The sequence below is a fragment of the Rhincodon typus genome, chromosome 7 (genome assembly GCF_021869965.1).
Source record: "Rhincodon typus isolate 14 chromosome 7, sRhiTyp1.1, whole genome shotgun sequence".
Taxonomy (NCBI): domain Eukaryota; kingdom Metazoa; phylum Chordata; class Chondrichthyes; order Orectolobiformes; family Rhincodontidae; genus Rhincodon; species Rhincodon typus.
The window spans coordinates 3,734,725-3,755,177 of NC_063338.1; the positions used below are offsets into that span (position 1 = coordinate 3,734,725).

At 42.4% G+C, this 20,453-nt stretch overlaps 1 protein-coding gene across 2 annotated transcripts in view; it reads right to left on the minus strand.

Annotated features, from left to right (window-relative positions):
* Positions 1–20,453, minus strand: part of pcnt (pericentrin) — a 193,198-nt gene that overhangs the window by 80,854 nt on the left and 91,891 nt on the right. For both annotated transcript variants that reach the window (XM_048598706.1, XM_048598705.1), the window contains 7 exons: positions 17,841–17,993; positions 17,442–17,612; positions 15,414–16,406; positions 9,400–9,570; positions 5,427–5,966; positions 4,401–4,503; positions 1,889–2,061 (listed from right to left, as the gene is read on the minus strand). In XM_048598706.1, the coding sequence (XP_048454663.1) occupies positions 1,889–2,061; positions 4,401–4,503; positions 5,427–5,966; positions 9,400–9,570; positions 15,414–16,406; positions 17,442–17,612; positions 17,841–17,993 (2,304 nt within the window). The remainder of the gene's footprint in view (positions 1–1,888; positions 2,062–4,400; positions 4,504–5,426; positions 5,967–9,399; positions 9,571–15,413; positions 16,407–17,441; positions 17,613–17,840; positions 17,994–20,453) is intronic.

Consider the following 20,453-nt stretch of genomic DNA (forward strand, 5'->3'; position numbering starts at 1 on the left):
TCCAGCCCTGCACCTTGTTGTCATAGTATTTTATGATTCTGTTTAGATCAGGAAGATTCCAAAACTTGTCATTGAATCAATGCCAAATGTCTAAATAAACTTCTGTTAAGGAAGTAATGTGCATAAACTCAAGTCAGCAGAATCACTACAAGCCTTTTCTGCAGGAGTGCCTCTATTGTCAAACTATTGATAGCGGAGACAGCAATTCTTGGCAGACCTCATTCAACTCATTTCCAAAATGTCATTCTTTCTGTGTACACATGTCTGAAGGTCCAAATTTATCAGAGAGCGCTCCAATCAGATGCCCTAATTTCCCAACAACTGTTGCATACATGGGTTTTGAAAAAAGCGTTTAATAAAGTATTTTACATGTGAGCAAGGTGATAGCCTTTGGGATTAAACAGATAGTGGTAGCATGGATTCAAAAGAGACAGAAAGCAGAGAATAGTGAATTATTGTTTTATAGACATGATAAAGGCACACAGTGATTTTTCCTAAGTCACTTTCAGCACTGCTCTTTTAAACACATACTAATAGAATCATAGCTATGCAGCACCTTTGGTCCAACTCGTCCATGCTGACCAGATATCCTAAACTGATCTAGCCCCATTTGCCAGCATTTGGCCAATATCCCTCTAAATGATTTGGACTTGGACATAGAAGCCATTATTTCAAAATTCACTGACGCCACAAAGCTCAAGAAATGTAGTAAACAAAGAAGAAGATAGAAGGCTATTTTTACCTGCATGGCTATCTAAGTGACTTTGATTGAACTCGAGATGAACAATCAATTCAATTGATTTCAGGAGCCCAGTAAAATAGCTAGGCTTAAGGCAAATGAAATTTAACTTTGAATGATGCACTTTAGGAAAAAGCAATTAGACAGGCAATAGAAACTAATACAATTTTGAAGGAGGTACAGGAGTTCAGACCAAATGATCAAAATTATATAGAAACCGAAAACAGGAATTTATTTCATCTTCAATGAAGTCTGTACAAATTCAGAAAGCTGTTGAGAATTTAATGGAACCCTTGGTCTTTATAAACTGATGTATCAAGTACAAAGAGAAGAAAGTTTTCAGAATTTTTAAAAAATGTAGCCACTTGCTATGTCACAAGATGCTTGCTTGAAAGGGTGTTGAAAGCAATTTCAACAAGATCTCAAAAGTGAATGATAAATAGATGAAGAGGAAAAGAAGTTGCATTTTTATAGGGACAGGCAGGGAAATAGAATGTGGGGACAAGTACAACGGGCCGAATAGCCTCTTTCTGTGTTGCATCCTTCTAGGATTCCTGCAAAAACATTGGGTGCTGAAACGTATTCAGGACGCATCTGCTGGGTCTCCTCAATGTAAAATGTGCGAATGTCAGAATTTGATTACTGGCAAGTGCTTTGGAAATTCAAGGGTTTTTTTTCCTAGATTTTGGAAGCAAGATAATTCTTACAACTGATTCACAACCCTCAAAAATTTGCAAAAATAAAGAAGTTGAGAAATGGATTTTTACAAATCTTGAAATTTTAAGCACATTTAATAATTGTTTGTGACCTGTGATGGTTTCGTTTGGAGTGAAAAACTTTTCCCGTCCCAGAGTACCTGAAGCTATCAGCATTCCAAAAGGGCAAGGCAAATGGACATGTTTTTTTAAGATGACAGTATTAAGAGGAAGAGAAAGATTTCATGCTTTTCTGTGAGCATTGTTCACTAACAAAAGAACCAAAGAATCCAGGTAGAACTATTTGATACCATTAAGAAAAAAATACATGAATAAAAGTAATTTAAATTGATTTCATTATTAGTTTATAATAAATGCTAAATTACACCAGATCTCCATATTTTATCACTTCAGCGCTTGCAATCTTACAGTCATAAAGCAAACTTAAACAGACCTGTAGCTGTTGGGAAGGCATTTCCTCCTGACACAGTTTGTGCTCCCTTGGTTGATTGTCCACATCAACCAATGCAATTCCACGATGTTGCAGATACTCCACAAAACTACTGTCAAGTCGTTCAGTTATTTCAAGCTCTTGATTTAGCTTTGCACCCAGATCCAAACTTGCGTCTGTGGAAGGAAATTTAAGAGAGATACTTTTTTTTTCCATTCCTCATATCAAGTCTGCAATTTTATTAAATTTCTGGTCCACCCATTTCTTACTAAGATCGTGAAAGAACACTTGCCATTAAATAATTAAAATAGTTGATTATGGACAATTTAAAGTTTAAAAACTGCAGCTTGGAATCCAAGACAATTCATCCAAAACCTTAGATTACAACAAAATTCTGAAATCTAAATGTTCTGTTTATCCAATTATAAAACCAATTGTCATTCTACAAATATATAGAAACATAGAAGATAGGAGCAGGAGGAGGCCATTCAGCCTTTCCAGCCTGCTCGTCCATTCTTCACAATCTTGGCTGATCGTCCAACTCAATAACCTAATCCTGCTTTCTCCCCATAACCTTTGATCTCATTCGTCCCAAGTGCTATATCTAGTTGCCTCTTTAATACATTCAATGTTTTGGCATCAGCTACTTCCTGTGGTATGAATTCCACAGGCTCACCACTCTTTGGGTGAAGAAATGTCTCCTCATCTCCATTCTAAATCGTCTACCTTGAAGCCTCATATTGTGACCCCTGGTTCTGGACACATCCACCATTGGGAACATCCTTCCTGCAACTACCCTGTCCAGTCCTGTTAGAATTTTAAGTCTCTATGAGATCCCCCCTCATTTGTCTGAACTCCAGTGACAACAATCCTAACCGAGTCAATCTCTCCTCATACATCAGACCCACCATCCCCGGAATCAGCCTGGTTAAAACTTCGCAGCACTCCCTCGATAGCAAGAGCATCCTTCCTCAGAAAAGGAGACCAAAACTCTCACAATATTCTAGGTGTGGCCTCACCAAGGCCCTGTATAACTGGAACAATATATCCCTGCTCCTGCACTCAAAACCTCTTGCCATGAAGGCCACATACCATTTGCCTTCTTTACTGCCTGCTGCACCTGCATGCTTACCTTCAGCAACTGGTGCACAAGGACGTCCAGGTCCCGCTGCACACTCCCCTCTCTCAATTTACAGCCATTCAGGTAGTAATCTGCCTTCTTGTTTTTGTTTCCAAAGTGAATAACCTCACATTTATCCAAATTATACTGCCATTGATTTGCCCACTTACCCAACCTGTTGAGATCATGCTGAAGGATCTCTGCATCCTTGTCACAGTTCACCCTCCCACCCACCTTGGCATCATCTGCAAACTTGGAGATGTTACCTTTGGTTCCCTCATCCAAATCATTATTATATACTATCAATAGCTGGGGTCCCAGCACCGATCCCGGTGTCACCCCACTAGTTACTGCCTGCCAATTTGAAAAGGACCCTACTCTTTGTTTCCTCTCTGCCAACCAGTTTCCTATCCATCTCAATACACTTCAATCTTGCATATTAATCTCTTACGTAGGACTTTGTCAAACACTTTCTGAAATCCAAATATGCTACATCAACTGGGTTCCCTTTGTCAACTCTACTAGTTACATCTTCACAGAATTCCAACAGATTTGTCAAGCATGATTTCCACTTTATATATCTATGTTGACTCTGTCTGATCCTGCCACTGCTTTCTAAATGCCCTACTATAAAACCCTTGACAATGGATTTGAGAATTTTCCCCATTACCCACGTTAGGCTCACCAGTCTATACTTAACTGCTTTCTCTCTACCTTCCTTTTTGAATATTGGAGTGACATTAGCCACCCTCCGATCTGCAGGGACTATTCCACAGTCTACAGAATCCCGGAAGGTGACTAGCAATGCATCCACTTTTTCTACAACTACTTCCTTAAGTACTCTGGGATGTAGATTATTAGGCCCTGAGGATTTATCCATGGATGAGCAATCCATTAGCATCTAGTCCTCATCTTAATAAGAAATCACACAGAAAAACAGGCATTAAATGTATCCTAGAATAAGTTAATCTTTATCGTAAGCAGCCTACTGTAGTCCTTAACATTCCTAGTCTTATAGGGTTAGAGGGAAAAAACAGCTCAAAGAAATGAACTTTAGTAGTGTGTCTACAGATGCTGAAGATCAGAAATCAATTGTTCTTTTTAAAAATATTCATAACATATTAAACATCTGCCTGTTAAAATTAGACATTTGCTGTAGATAAAATTGACACGCTTCTTGAATGAAAGCCTATTAGACAATGGAGGCAGGGAAAGAATGTTGCTATCAAAGACCCTGTTTGCATTCAATCCTCAGTTTCCAGTTGGAGGTCAGTCTTGTGCATGGTGAACGAACATGCTCTTATACATTTGATTAAGAACTGCTTCCAGTCCAGTGTTTTTAGATGTCGATAAGAATGGGGAAACTGTTCCATTTTGTTTCAATGGCACACTTACTGCTGCCACAGCCTTCACTTATCCAGTCAGGGATTGACACTGTTGATGCTCTATCTTCCTGCAAGGCTGACAGTGTTACTTCTACTTTTGCATCATTTTGTACCTATGGTGGAAAAAAATAACAACCATGAAGAATGTCTGTCTTCCATCTTCAAAAATGTGACATTCAATTCATCCTAGCTTAAAAACATGAAAGACAACTTCTGACTCAATAGTTTAGGTATTGGGCGGCATGGTGGCTCAGTAGTTAGCACTGCTGCCTCACAGCACCGGGTTCGATTCCACCCTCGGGTGACTGTCTGTGTGGAGTTTGCACATTCTCCCTGTGTCTACGTGGGTTTCCTCCGGGTGCTCCGGTTTCCTCCCACAGTCCAAAGATGTGCAGGCCAGATGGAGTGGCCAGGCTAAATTCCCCGTAGTGTTCAGGGATGTGTAGATTAGATGGGTTATAGGGGAACGGGTCCGGGTGGGATGTTCTGAGGGTCGGTGTGGACTTGTTGGGCCGAAGGGCCTGTTTCCACGATGTGGAGGATTTTATGATTCTATGTACCGAGCAGCAGAAGAACCAGAATCGCTATATACACTTGACTCAGAAGAGATCCATCTCATTTAAACGAAAGTCAACAGCATTACAGAAGTTATAGTCTCTCGCAGATGGACCGGTTCCAGAATCCCCTATGCAGCAATTCAGTCTTTACACTTCCTGGCTCTGACCTATGTGGTTTAATGCTTCTGTTAAGCAGGATTTGGGAACAATACATTTGATTCAGAAATTCTTTTCTAATTTCCATTACTTTTCCTAGCTGATTGAGGACATGCTGTAAACTAAAATGCCTAAAAATAAACGTATAAAAAGGGCAAATATCCAACTTAAACCAAGGGGTGAAGAGGAAATAAAAATGTAGGCCAGCATCATGAGAGGTGAACCAGATGGAGTTCTACAATTCGATACTGATTGAGTCATCACATTTCAAGGATCAATGAAGTTGAATAATGTTTTAAAACTGACTTTTTTTCCTTTCTCACCTTCTCTGCATCAGAGGATTCTGAGAGTGTTTGTTCATAATCAGATGGTGCTGAAGAATTCCCATGCAGTTTGTCTTTGTTAATGCTCTGGTCCTCTCCATCTATATCTTTCTCAAATCCGAGTGATCTGCTGTGCACTGTCTCTGTACTGTGCACACCACTGATTTCAGAAATCCTCCGTGAGTGCAGTCCATTCAACCATTCCAGACTTTCGTCATACTTTCTCATAACTTCTGGAGAACTTAGCAAGCTCTCATTGATAGCTTGATTGTAGAAACATGACTGATGCCCATCTTGGCCAACAGTCTGTGAAGATTCTTTGTAATCTGAAGAACTGACTTGTGGCTTATCGACTTCCAAGTTGGACAGTCGCAGCAATTCAAGTCCTTGCTGACGACATTTTTCAGTTAAGTCTTCTACTTCCTTTGCTCGATTAGCAAGTTCCTCCTCTTGCTGCAAAAGGGCTTCTTGAAGTTGATTCACCTGGGTTTTCAGGTTACATGTGTGGATCTCTAAGTCAGCAATTATCTGGTCTTTTTCCTTCAAAGGAAGTGACAAAGGCAAACAGTGTAATCAGTTATTTAGCGAATTTAAGAATTCAAAACCGCAGGTATGCCCTGCTCCAGAACAAACCGAAGTATTTTTGTACCACAATACTGAACTACAGACTCTGGAGGCTGTCAGTGAGCTATATGTTCTAATGATATCTAGCAGCAGATTGCTGACAGATGTTTTGCAAATTAAAATTTACACTCAGAAACAGAAACAAAACAAAAACAATGCTGGAAATCTAAAGTGCTAATGAAAAGCTAGAATAAACAAAATGTTTAAAAACAAAATGTAACAAAGCTTGGCACTTTTTTCAATATAGATTGGAGATCAATACAGGTTCTCAAAATGGTAAAATTTTCAGCAAATGGGGCCCTGTGAGGCCCAAATTTGGTTCCTGGAAGGGCAAGTGGGTGAGCGGGTCTGCCAATGCGTTAGAACAGAGAACACAGAGAAAGTGGTCACACATCCAGGTGAACTAAACATACAAGAAGAAAGCTGGCTACAGATCTGTACCAAAATATATTGTGAATATCCCTTGGGTAAAATTAGAATCATGGTGTCATATAGTACTGAAGCGGACCTTTGGTCCATCGAATCTGTACCACCAAAAATACATGACTAACTACATTAGTCCCACTTTCCTGCACTAGGCCCACAACCTTGAATGTTATGAAACTTCAAGTGTTCATCAAAGTACTTTTTCCAACTACACTCCCAGGCAGTGCATTCCAGACCCCTCCCACTCTCTGGATGAAAAAATATTTCCTCAGATTCCTTGTGGCCTTCACTTTGAAAGTGTGCCCCCTTGTTACTGACCCTTCAACTAGCTGTTTTCTGTCCACCCCGTCCATATCCCTCATAACTGTATACATTTCAAGTCCCCCACACCCACCTTTCTTTGCTCCAAAGAAAACAATCTCATCTCATTCAGCCTCTCTGCATAACTAAAACGCTCCAACCCAGGCTTTCCTCTGAATCTCCTCTGGTCACCTCTACAGCAATCACATCCTTCCACTAGTCTGGTGACCAGAACTGCATATAGTGCTCCAGCTATGGCCCAACCAAAGTTCGGCACAGTCCAACATAATCTTCCTGCTGTCATAATCTATGCCTTGACTATTAAAGGTATGCACTGCCTGGCACTGCACACCAGGCTCCAGTCACATAAATAGCCTTCAACCACCACCCTGTGTTTCCTGTCACTAAGCCAATTTTCAATCCAACACTTCTGAAGAAGCGTCACTGGATTGGAAACGTTAACCGTACTTTCTTTTCACAGGTGCTGCCAGACCTGCTAAATTCTCCAGCGGTATCTGTTGTTATGTAGGCTGTTAACCTGTCCTGCCACCTTCAGGGATCTCAGATCAAGCACCCTAAGATCCCTCTTTTCTTTTGAGTTTCCAAGAGTTCTGCCATTTATTGAGTACTCACGTATCTTTTTACTTCTTCCAAGGTGTATCACCTCACAATTACCAGGGTTAAATTCCATCTGATGTGATCAAACTGTTTATATCCACCTGTAACCGAAGACCTTCTTCCAAAATGTTAACCACCCAGCTAATCATTCTGTCATCTGCAAACTTGCTTATTATTCCCTCCAAACCCCACATTCTCATTTACTTGGTTTATGAATATCACAAACAATAAGGGATCCAGGATTGATCCTTGTGATACACCACTGGACACTGGATTCCACTCACACAAACATCCTTCCACCACTACCCTATGTCTCCTGTCACTAAACCAATTTTAGAGTCAGAGTTATACAGCATGGAAACAGGCCCTTCTGACCAACTCGTCCATGCCAACCGGATGTCCTAAACTGATCTGAATAGGAAGGGCTAAGACTGATATGGGCCAAATGCCAGTCTAAGCCTTTCCTATTCATCTATCGATCCAGATGTGTTTTAAATGGTATAATTGTATCTGCCTCCACCACTTCCTGTGGCAGCTCGTTCCATACACACGCCACCCTCTGCGTGAAAACGTTGCCCCTCAGGTCTCTGTTAAATCCTTCCCCTCTCACCTTAAACCTATGCCCTCCAGTTCTGGACTCCCTTACCCTGGGAAAAAGGCCTTGCTATTTATCCTATCCAGGATGTGAGCGCCACTGGCTAGGCGAACATTTACTACTTATCCCTAATTGCCCAGAAGGCAGCCAAGAGTCAACCACATTGCTCTGGAACTGGAGTCACATGTAGGCCAGACCAGTTTCCTGGTCAAAGGGCAGCAGTTTCCTTCCCTAATGGCCATTAGTAAACCAGATAGGATTTTCTGACAACAGGCAATATTCCACAGTCAACATTAGATCCTTAATTCTAGATTTGTATTGAATTCAAATTCCATCATCTGTTTTTAGATTCAAACCTAAAGCATTTACTGATTTTTCAGATTAGTTGTCTAACAATAAGACCACTAGGCTATCATCTTTACCAGGATGATGCCTATGCTGAAAAATTTCAGTTTTGAAGAAAGATTGGAAAGACTGTGGAGTGGACAAGGGAGTCGCGGAAAGAACGGTCCCGATGAAAAGCAGATAGGGGTGGGGAGAGAAATATATCTTTGGTTATTGGTTAGATTGTAGGTGGCGGAAGTGACGGAGAATGATACGTTGAGTATGGAGGTCAGTGGGATGATGTGTAAGGACAAGGAGGATTCTGTCTTTGTTTTTGTTGCAAGGAGGGGATGTGAGGGCAGGAAACAGAAGAGATGCATTTTCGACCACCGAAGGGGGGCAGTTGCGGTTCTTGAAATAAGAGGACATCTGGGATGTTCGGGAGTGGAACGCCCCATCTTGGGAGCAGACGCGGCAGAGGTGGAGGAATTGGGAGTAGGGGATCGCATTCTTGCAGGAAGGTGGGTAAGAGGAAGTGTAGTCTAGGTAGCTGTGGGAGTCGGTGCGCTTGAAATAGATGTTGGTTTCGAGGCGGTCATCAGACATGGAGACAAAGAGATCCAGAAAAGAAAGAAAGGTATCAAAGATGGTCCAGGTGAACTAGAGGTTGGGGTGAAAGGTGTTAGTTAAGTTGATGAACTGTTTAAGCTCCTCGTGGGAGCACGAAACAGTGCCAATACAGTCATCAATGTAGCGGAGGAAAAGGTGGGGGACAGTGCCAGTGTAGCTGCAGAAGAGGGACTGTTCCATGTATCCTACGAAGAGGCAGGCATACCTTGGGCCCACGCGGGTTCCCATGGCCAACCCCTCAGTCTATAGGAAGTGGGAGGAGTTGAAGGAGAAGTTGTTAAGGGTAAGGATAAGTTTGGTTAAATATCAAATGGTTGTTCTTTTCCCAGAGAATTGTGAACCTCTGGAACAGTGTGTCAAGTCATACCATGGATGTCAGTTTCCCGAATCCCTTCAAAGCAGAGCTGGACAAGTTATATGACAGAAGAGCTCAACTGCCTCAACTATTTGTGTTACCTGATCAGCCTCCAGCAGTTTTTCAATCCTCTCTGTGCTGGAGTTCAGTTCCTCTTTAACTTTAGAAAGCTCAGCCTGTAGCCCCTCACGTTCCACACTTAGCTGGGTGACAAGTAGCTCCTTCTGCTGCAAGGTAGCTTCCATCTCTTTCAGTCTCTTTTGCTCCTGGAACTGAAAGGTCATTCCCATCAGTCTGTCTGTGTACGGCATAGCATTTTACCTTCATAATATGAGATTTTACTGATTACCTTTTGATACAAGCTAGCAGCAATATAGTGAGGATCCATTATCTAGGAATGTTAATTTTTACTGAAGTTTTGACAAAACACAATCAGGACATATACACCTATTATATCCTCAAACAAAGGCTGGATCACTGGGTTACAATTGGTCAATGAAGCAAGTAGCTGAGCCTTACAGACCAAGGTCATTGAACTGAGTTAGTGAGATGGTAACAGACAACTGGACTGCTGTAGGTTCCAGGGTTACAGGCGGTGAAAGAGAAGGAAAGAGTAGCGGCTTCACTCGACATCATTGACCAGTCTTTGTTGTTGAAATGACATGTGATTGATGCATATTAAAGATAAGAATGGGATCAGCAATACACTGTAGCCAAATATCCTATATGTAGACCTATGAAAGAAGGTGGCTTTCTCCAAGTCTTCACATTATGTACATCTTTCACACATAGTCAACGCATACTCTAGCTTTATGCATTTTAGGAAACCCTGTGATGAGAATCTATAAATACTGTCATGACCAATGGCAAGGATTTCTACTCCACTCTCTGTGATCATCTTGGCCCGGCATCTTGGCCATTGGATAAATTAATTTTGATCTGAAATTAATTCGTTATTAGCCCATCCACTCGAATATTATTCCACTGTATGGTCTACCAATTATGTATGAAAGAAAGTGCACACTTTGCAAGATGCATATCACTTGAACATCAATGATAATCTTGAACACTTTCTTCTTCATTGTCCATCCTCTACAAATTTAGAAATATACCAAAATGGTATTCATTTGGAAAGTGAGAAGTCTCCTTATGAAGGCCGAACATCGGTTCTCTTGACTGAGCAGCCAAAAATTTGCTGCCGTTAAATGTGGACAGCCATGCTGTATTCATGAAGACTCTTCTATGTACATCTCCATTTTTTGCAGCAGCAGCAGCGGGAGTGGTGATAGCGAGGACCAGGGGGCAGCCGGGAGGTGAGTTTCCCAGTTAAAAACTGACCTCGTGCAATCAGCGGCCTCCATTTTTTGCAGCAGCAGCAGCGGGAGCGATGACAGCGAGGACCAGGGGGCTGCCGGGAGGTGAGTTCTTCATTTCGGCAGCGGAGCTGAGTGGGAGCGGTCGAATTGCGCTCTGGGAAGGTGAGTGATCTGATATATTTGGGCAGTGGCTAAACCCGAGATACTACACATGTAGTGTCTCCCACCCGCCCTCCTCCACTGACCAGAAGAAAAAGACTCTGTGGTGTGTTGGTAAGGTAAGTGTTTTTCTTTTTCTTTTTTTTATCGTGAGCTGGTAAGTAGAGTGATTTGGCACAATATTTTTCATTTCATTTATCAAGTATTTGATATTATAGTAGGACTAAGTTAAGCTTAAGAGTAAAAATGGCAGGAGATCTCAGACCCGTGTTATGCTCCTCTTGCTCAATGTGGGAGCTCAGGGACACGGCTGATGTTCCTGATTCCTACACGTGCAGGAAGTGTGTCCAGCTGCAGCTCTTGTTAGACCGCATGACGGCTCCTGAGCTGCGGACGGACTCGCTTTGGAGCATCCGCGATGCTGAGGATGTCGTGGATAGCACGTTCAGCAAATTAGTCACACTGCAGATTAGGATTGCTGATGGAGAAAGGGAATGAGTGACCAAAAGGCAGAAAAAGAGCAGGAAGGCAGTGCAGGTGTCCCCTGCGGTCATCTCCCTCCAAAACAGGTATACCGTTTTGGATACTGTTGGGGGAGAGGGCTCACCGGGGAAGGCAGCAGCAGCCAGGTTTATGGCACCGTGGCTGGCTCTGCTGTACAGAAGGGCGGGAAGAAGAGTGGAAGGGCTATAGTCAAAGGGGATTCAATTGTAAAGGGAGTAGACAGGCGGTTCTGTAGTCGAAAACGAGACTCCCGAATGGTATGTTGCCTCCCAGGTGCACGGGTCAGGGATGTCTCAGATCGACTGCAGGACATTCTGAAGGGGGAGGGTGAACAGCCAGCTGTCGTGGTGCATACAGGGACCAACGATATAGGTAATAAACAAGCAGAATTTAGGGAGTTAGGAGCCAAGTTAAAAAGTAGAGCGTCAGAGGTAGTAATCTCAGGTTTGCTACCAGTGCCATATGCTAGTCAGAGTAGAAATGAAAGAATAGGCTGGATAAATGAGTGGCTTGAGAGATGGTGCAGGAGGGAGGGGTTCAGATTTTTGAGACATTGGGACCGGTTCTGGGGGAGGTGGGACTATTACAAATCGGACGGTCTGCACCTGGGCAGGACTGGAACTAATGTCCTAGGGGGTGCTTTTGCTAATGCTTTGGGGAGGGTTTAAACTAATGTGGCAGGGGGGTGGGAACCAAATGGGGAGGTTAGTGGACAGTAAGGAGGTAGTAACTAAAGCCTGTAAGGAACTAGATAATGAAGTCAGTGTGACTAAGGGGAAGAGTAGGCAGAGGGCAGATGATGAACGCAAAGGGACAGGTTGTCTGAAGTGCATTTGTTTTAATGCGAGGAAGTGTAGTAGGTAAGGCAGATGAACTTAGGGCTTGGATTAGTACCTGGGAGTATGATGTTATTGCTATTACTGAGACTTGGTTGAGGGAAGGGCAAGACTCGCAACTAAATATCCCAGGATATAGATGCTTCAGGCGGGATAGAGAAGGAGGTAAAAGGGGTGGAGGAGTTGCATTACTGGTCAAAGAAGATATCACAGCTGTGCTGAAGGAGGGCACTATGGAGGACTCGAGCAGTGAGGCAATATGGGCAGAGCTCAGAAATAGGAAGGGTGCAGTAACAATGTTGGGGCTGTACGACAGGCCTCCCAACAGCAAGCATGCAATAGAGGTACAACTATGTAGACAGATTATGGAAAGACGTAGGAGCAACAGGGTGGTGGTGATGGGAGATTTTAATTTTCCCAACATTGACTGGGATTCACTTATTGTTAGGGGTTTAGATGGAGCAGAATTTGTAAGGAGCATCCAGGAGGGTTTTCTAGAACAGTATGTAAATAGTCCAACTCGGGAAGGGACCATACTGGACCTGGTGTTGGGGAATGAGCCTGGCCAGGTGGTTGAAGTTTCAGTAGGGGATTACTTTGGGAATAGCAATCACAATTCCCTAAGTTTTAGAATACTCATGGACAAAGACAAGAGTGGTCCTAAAGGAAGAGTGCTAAATTGAGGGAAGGCCAACTATAGCAAAATTCAGCAGGAATTGGGGAATATGGATTGGGAGCAGCTGTTTGAGGGTAAATCCACATTTGATATGTGGGAGGCTTTTAAAGAGGGGTTGATTACAGTGCAGGACAGACATGTCCCAGTGAAAATGAGGGATAAAAAGGGCAAGATTAGGGAACCATGGATGACAGGTGAAATTGTGAGACTAGCAAAGAGGAAAAGGGAAGCATACATAAGGTCTAGGCGACTGAAAACAGACAAAGCTTTGTAAGAATATTGGGAAAGTAGGACCAATCTGAAATGAGGAATTAAGAGGGCTAAAAGGAGTCATGAAATATCTTTAGCCAGCAGGGTTAAGGAAAATCCCAAAGCCTTTTATTCGCACATAAGGAGCAAGAGGGTAACTAGAGAAAGGGTTGACCCACTCAAGGACAAAGGAGGGAAGTTATGCGTGGAGTCAGAGAAAATGAGTCAGATTCTTAATGAGTACTTTGCGTCAGTATTCACTGAGGAGAGGGACATGACGGATGTCGAGGTTAGGGATAGATGTTTGATTACTCTAGGTCAAGTTGGCATAAGGAGGGGGGGGAAGTGTTGGGTATTCTAAAAGGCATTAGGGTAGACAAGTCCCCAGGTCCGGATGGGATCTATCCCAGGTTACTGAGGGAAGCGAGACAGGAAATAGCTGGGGCCTTAACAGATATCTTTGCAGCATCCTTGAGCACGGGTGAGGTCCCGGAGGACCGGAGAATTGCTAATGTTGTCCCCTTGTTTAAGAAGGGTAGCAAAGATAATCCAGGTAATTATAGGCCGGTGAGCCTGACGTCAGTGGTGGGGAAGCTGCTGGAGAAGATACTGAGGGATAGGATCTATTTACATTTGGAAGAAAATGGGCTTATTAGTGATAGGTAGCGTGGTTTTGTGCAGGGAAGGTCATGTCTTACCAACTTGATAGAATTCTTTGAGGAAATGACAAAGTTGATAGATGAGGGAAGGGCTGTGGATGTCATATACATGGACTTCAATAAGGCGTTTGATAAGGTTCCCCATGGTAGGCTGATGGAGAAAGTGAAGTCGCATGGGGTCCAGGGTGTACTAGCTAGATGGACAGAGAACTGGCTGGGCAACAGGAGTCAGAGAGTTGTAGTGGAAGGGAGTTTCTCAAAACGGAGAACTGTGACCAGTGGTGTTCCACAGAGATCCATGCTGGGACCGCTGTTGTTTGTGATAATGATCTGGAGGAAGGTATAGATGGTCTGATTCGCAAGTTTGCAGATGACACTAAGATTGGTGGAGTAGCAGATAGTGAAGGGGACTGTTGGAGAATGCAGCAGAATATAGATAGATTGGAGAGTTGGGTGGAGAAATGGCAGATCGAGTTCATTCCAGGCAAATGCGAGGTGATGCATTTTGGAAGATCCAATTCAAGAGCAAACTATACAGTAAATGGAAAAGCCCTGGGGAAAATTGATGCACAGAGAGATCTGGGTGTTCAGGTCCATTGTACCTTGAAGGTGGCCACGCAAGTCGATAGAGTGGTCAAGAAGGCATACAGCATGGTTTCATTCATCGGACGGGGTATTGAGTACAAGAGTTGGCAGGTCATGTTACAGTTGTATAGGACTTTGGTTCGACCACATTTGGAATACTGCGTACAGTTCTGGTCGCCACATTACCAAAAGGATGTGGATGCTTTGGAGAGGGTGCAGAGGAGGTTTAGCAGGATGTTGCCTGGTATGGAGGGCGCTAGCTATGAAGAGAGGTTGAGTAGATTAGGATTATTTACATTGGAAAGACGGAGGTTGAGGGGGGACCTGATTGAGGTCTACAAAATCATGAGAGGTTATAGACAGTGTGGATAACAAGAACCTTTTTCCCCCCCAGAGTGGGGGACTCAAATACTAGGGGTCACGATTTCAAGGTGAGAGGGGAAAAGTTTAAGGGAGATATGCGTGGAAAGTTCTTTACGCAGAGGGTGGTGGGTGCCTGGAACGCGTTGCCAACGGAGGTGGGCATGATAGCGTCATTTAAGACATATCTAGACAGATACATGAATAGACAGGGAGCAGAGAGATACAGATTCTTGGAAAATAGGCAACAGGTTTAGATAGAGGATCTGGATTGGCGCAGGCTTGGAGGGCCAAAGGGCCTGTTCCTGTGCTGTAATTTTCTTTGTTCTTTGTTTGTTCTATAATATCAACTAACACCTAGCCAAGAAAAAGCCATGGAATCATTTTCAACACTTTGTAGACTTTTACCTCAAGACTGTGCTATTGCAGGATGCTCTCAAATAGTGGTTCCTTACTTTATGTCCTTGTACTACAAAATGCAACCTATCTCAAGTTTTCATGATGAATGAAAAACATACAAGACCTCAATCATCTCAATCATGTTTGTGAATATTTTATTGCATTCAGAACAACCTATGAAAACTGAAGACTTTTTTTTCTTGTCAATGGAAGTTTATTACAAATTCTCCCTATCCAAGAAAAACAAGAGAAAGAAAAGATGTGTGCTTTAACTTTCAATTAAAATTATACAAATCATTCACTGTAAAAGTTTAAGTGCCAAAAGATGTTTGTTGCATTACCTCCAAGAGAAGTAAATACATAACGACTTACCAATAGATCTTCCTTCAGCTGTATTTTTGGAGAAGTCCCATCATTACCAACCACTTCCTTTTCTTTCTCAAATTGCTTCAGGTGGTCTTTTAATTCTTCATTCATTGCCTTCCACTTGGCTAGATCACCTTGCAATCTTTGAAGTTCTTCTTGGTGATCTGCATCCTTCTGTCTCAAGGTCTGAAGCACACAGTCACGTTGCAGAAGGTCAGAGTGCAAAGCTTGTAGTTCATTACAGCTGTTTTGGACTTGAGTGGTCCTATCTGACAATTCTTGTTCAAGTTCTGCTATTCTGGTTGGTAAAGATCCAATTTCTTCCAATTCCACCTGCCTTTGCTTTTCAATCATTTGTAGCAACATGTGCTTTTCAGTCTCAGCATCTTCCAACTCTTGGACACGTGAGGACAGAAGAGCTATGTCAGCCTCCCGTTGAGAGAGGTGGGTCCTCAGCAAACTGTTGTCCTCCTGAAGGGTGCTGTGCTGTAAGCGCATGGATTCTATTTCCTGCAACTGCTGTTGATTAACTTCCTGCAAGTTTTGAAGATCAATTTGCAAAGCAACATTTTTTTCTTGGAACTGAGCTTCTTTTTTATCCAACAGCTGGAGAGAATCTTGTTTAGATACCATCATGGCTGCTTGATTCTGAAGCCCTGTGGAATGGCTTGGAAGAGTTTCCTTATAGTCTCCAGCAGCCCTACTGTCTACTTCAATACATGCCAGCTCCTGCTGCAGGTTGTCGTTAAGTCCCCGAGAAAGTGCTGACTTTTGTCTGGTGTCTTTCTCCAAACCCAACATTTCAAGGTCTTCCTGAGAATCGCTGACTTCATGGCGATTTGGACCCAACAGAGAAAGTTCTTGTTGCAGTTTCTCTATAACCTCAATGAGATGCTCAATTTCTTCTTCTTTTGAATGACGTAACCTATCCTGGTCAACTGTAAGTTGTTCTATCTGTATTTTCAGCTCTTCAATTTCACAGTTCTTCTCTTCAAATGTCTAAAATAAAAAGACAAACAAGGAAGATCTTAAATCCTGCTAACAGACACTGGTAAATCAACTAAAATAAAAACAAAGCATGGAGAAGGAAACAGAGATGATGTTTCAAGTCTAACATGCACAGTCATATTGGACTCAAAACATTACAGCTATTTTTGTCTCTACAGATGTTGCCAGAGCTGCTAAATCAAGATTGGAAAGTCTCAGTTTTTGTCATTCAAATTGCTAGGAAGAAAACTGCCACACAACAAATCTCTTAAGAGTTAGTCTAGATGCATCATCTGTTTCTTGCTCTGTTACCCCTCTCTTTTGCTTTGCATCAACATCGGTGGCATGGTGGCTCAGTGGTTAGCACTGCTGCCTCACAATTAGAGCGCCAGGGACCTGGGTTCGATTCCACCCTCAAGTGACTGTCTGTGTGGAGTTTGCACATTCTCCCCGTGTCTGCATGGATTTCTGTCGGGTGCTCTGGTTTCCTCCCACAGTCCAAAGATGCTCAGGTTAGGTGAATTGGCCATGTTAAATTGTCCATAGTGTTCGGAGATATGTAGATTAGGTGTGTTAGCCAAGAAAAATGCAGGGTGTCAGGGATGGAGTTGGGGGCAGGGGGAATGTTTCCAGGTGTGATTGTGTTCTTATTGGGCCGGATGGCCTGTTTCCATACTGTAGAGATTCTGTTTTGCCATTTAAAGCTCTCCTGCCTTCCATCCAATCTTAGACCTACCCATTTGATATTTCTTCCCAGTGAACCTTCTTTCAGTCTTTGTAATTAGTTCGAAGCAGCTAAATCTGGCACTTTTTACATCCCTGATAATAGGTCCCCCACTTGAAATATTAATTGTGTTTCTCTCCAAAAACACTGTCTGTTGTTATCAAAATAACTATTTAATCAAAAAAAAAGTTTGGGGAAAAGCTTTCAATTCAAAGAGTGAATTACCTAAAAGACATTGTCTAACTTAAACTTAGCCTTTAGCTTCATACAATGCATTAACTGAGGAGTCCAACAGAGCTCTCATGGTTCCACTAATATATTACCTTGCAGTCTAAAGTGTTTTCCAAGTCCTGCTGTAATTTGAGGATTTGCTCTTTTAGTTCATCAATCTCCTGGTTCTTCTCCTGCAACAATGCCTGAGGCAGCTGCAATCCTGGCATTTTGCTGCTATCTGCATCCAGGCCCAAACGCTGATGGAGACTAGCTACGTCCTCCTGAAAAAATAGAATGGTTGGGGAAAAATATATTTGATATAAATTAGCACAGACTGCGTCACTGTTAAAAACAGTTCCAGGAAACTATCATACGTAAGTGATAGATCAGATGATTTAGCTACACATTCTCCGTGTCCAGTTACTCACTAACAACTGACTTTTATTTCGATCACCCCACAAATTGACTCCAGTAACTCACGAGAATCACATCACTGCCAAGTAACTCACTTTCACGCGGATGTTCTCCTCATGGAGTTGGTTGATTGTCATTGCTGACTGCTTTGTCTGGATCTCCAACTGCATATTCAGCTGAAGCATCTCATCGTTTCTATTCAACAGATTTTCTCGAAATTGATCAAGCTGTTCCTCAAGGCTTTGGATCTTGAAAATAAATTCCACAATAAAATCAGTTACAAACCAATTGAGCCACCAGACGTTATTATACAAGTTTAGATTTCTTACTCAATAAATTCCATGAAATGCATCCATTTTATTTTGCCAAAGAGATTTTGTACAATACCTGGCGACTGTCACAAATGGAGGATAGAAAATCTTGAAAAGCACCTTTCATCATCCCAAGAGGACCTAGTGTGCATCCAATGGATTACTCTGGTCACCTTGTTAGCGCAGCCACACGTAGTAAGCCAATAAATACACAAAAGTGACAAACACGGCAAAAGCAAACATAACTCATCACTGCTATCAGTGGAACTCGTTGAGGGAGGATTAGCAATTAAAGGATGCAAGATTCCAGGAAATGTTATTCTAATTGTGTTACTCCATTTTGTGATCAATGACTACATAAAGAATCATATGAGCAGTGTACTTTCTGACTTGGGTTGCTTGGTCAAAAAAGCTTTTCCGGTAAATACATCTCCATTCTAACTTTGTAGCCAAAATCTATCATTCTTTGCATCATGTGGTAAATCTCCCCAGTATCTTCTCAAGGATCCTCACAATCTGTATAAGTTGTGGTGAATCATACTGGATACTCTAGCTGGGGCTTAACCAGAGCTTTATAAAGATTCAGCATAACCTCCTTGCTTTTGTGCTTAAGATTTTGACTTATGAAGCCTGATATCCCATCAGCTTTGCAAATAATTTAGCTAATTATTACCCCAATACCTTTGAGATTAATGCACATGAACTCTCAGGTCCTGCTGCTCCTGCATGCTCGTGAACTGTACCATTAGGTTTATGACTGTTTCTCCCTTACTCTTCGATCAAAATGTATCAACTCTCACTTCTCAGCATAGAATCCTAATTGTTATTTGTCTGCTCATTCGTCTAAAGCATTCTGCCTTTGCCTTATTACAATTGATTAATATCATCCTCAACACCATTTATATCTCCAAGTTTCGAATGAAGAGAAAAGTTTGAAATTTTACTCTGTACTCCAATATCCAAGTCATTTATAGATATCAAAAAAAGTGGTTCAAACGCAGATTCTCAGGGAACTGATTTCCAGTCCAAAGAACAGCCAAACATTACAACTCTTTTTTCTGTACTTAAGCCAAATGGTTAATCCAAGCTGACAGAGCCCCTCGTTGATACCATTCATTGTTTCCATTTGTGCTGTAAAGCCAGTGGTCTGGGAAGATTGTCAGATTGAAGGCTTAGAATGTTCTGATGGGTTCTAGATTTGATTTTACCTAGAAACAGGGCAAGCTCTTGCTGGAGTGTTTAAAAGATTCACTCAGAAGCAGTTTGTCAGTGAGGAGAAGTCAAACCAGGTGACTCCACATTGCTTATGTGTCACTGTTTGCCCCAACTGCATATAGCTAATTAATGACAGTCTGCATACACCAGGATTTTTCTCAGAGCGGGTAGAGAACTGGAATTGTGCCAGTGATTAGATGCTGGAGTGGCGCATTGTGATGCAGTCTCAAGAGATTGAGTGGCTGAGAGGTAAGCCGTTGTTGACAGTAGTTCGGCTGAGTGCCTGTGCTCAGACAGTGGACAAAGGAGTCTGACCAAAGCAGTGAAATGCAGTCTCAGAAGTAAGCCAGCTTAGCTCGAAAAGAAAATCAACAAGGTTGGGTCTCAGTGCGCAGGGAAATTCAGGGCCAGCACAAGCACCAGCACGGTCTTTGCTAAAAAGCTCAAATTATGCCAGCAATTATATGCACGTATTCCCAGGAATTCTGGAGAGCTGAAAGAAGGGATTGAGCTATCGAATTGTGAACAATCATTAAGGTCAACCAAGTCAGGAGCAGTGTTTAAGCAACTTCAGAGGCTAGATCTTCAAAAGTGAAGGTTCAATATCCCTTCTGAAGGAGGCAGAATCATAATGAGATTTGGTGACTCACAGTGTCACTGAAATCTGGATAGGTTTCTAAGAAATTTGTGGAATCTGTTTTGAGTCATAGAGTCACACAGCATAGGAACAGGCCCTTCAGCCCACCACATCTCTACCAACCAACAAATACCAAACTATACTAATCCTATTTATCTGCACTTGGTCCATAGCCTACTACACCCTGGCATTTTAAGTGCTCAACTAGATGCTACTTATATATTGCAAGAGTACCTGATGCTGTGCATTCCATATTTCCATTAGCGTCAAGGTGAGGAAAGTTTTCCTCGGACCCCCTCTAAAACTCTTACGCCTCACCTTAAACTTATGTCCCCTGGTCTTAGACACGTCCACCATGGAGAAAAGATTCTCACAATCTACCTCGTTCATGCCTCTCAATTTTGTATTGCTCAATGGGATCCCTTGCCTGCCTCAGTCTCTTTTGCTCCAGGTAAAGCAAACCCAGCCTATCCTATAACTGAAATTTTCCATTCCAGAAAACATCGTAGTGAACCTGCTCTGCACACTCTCAAGTGCAATCACTG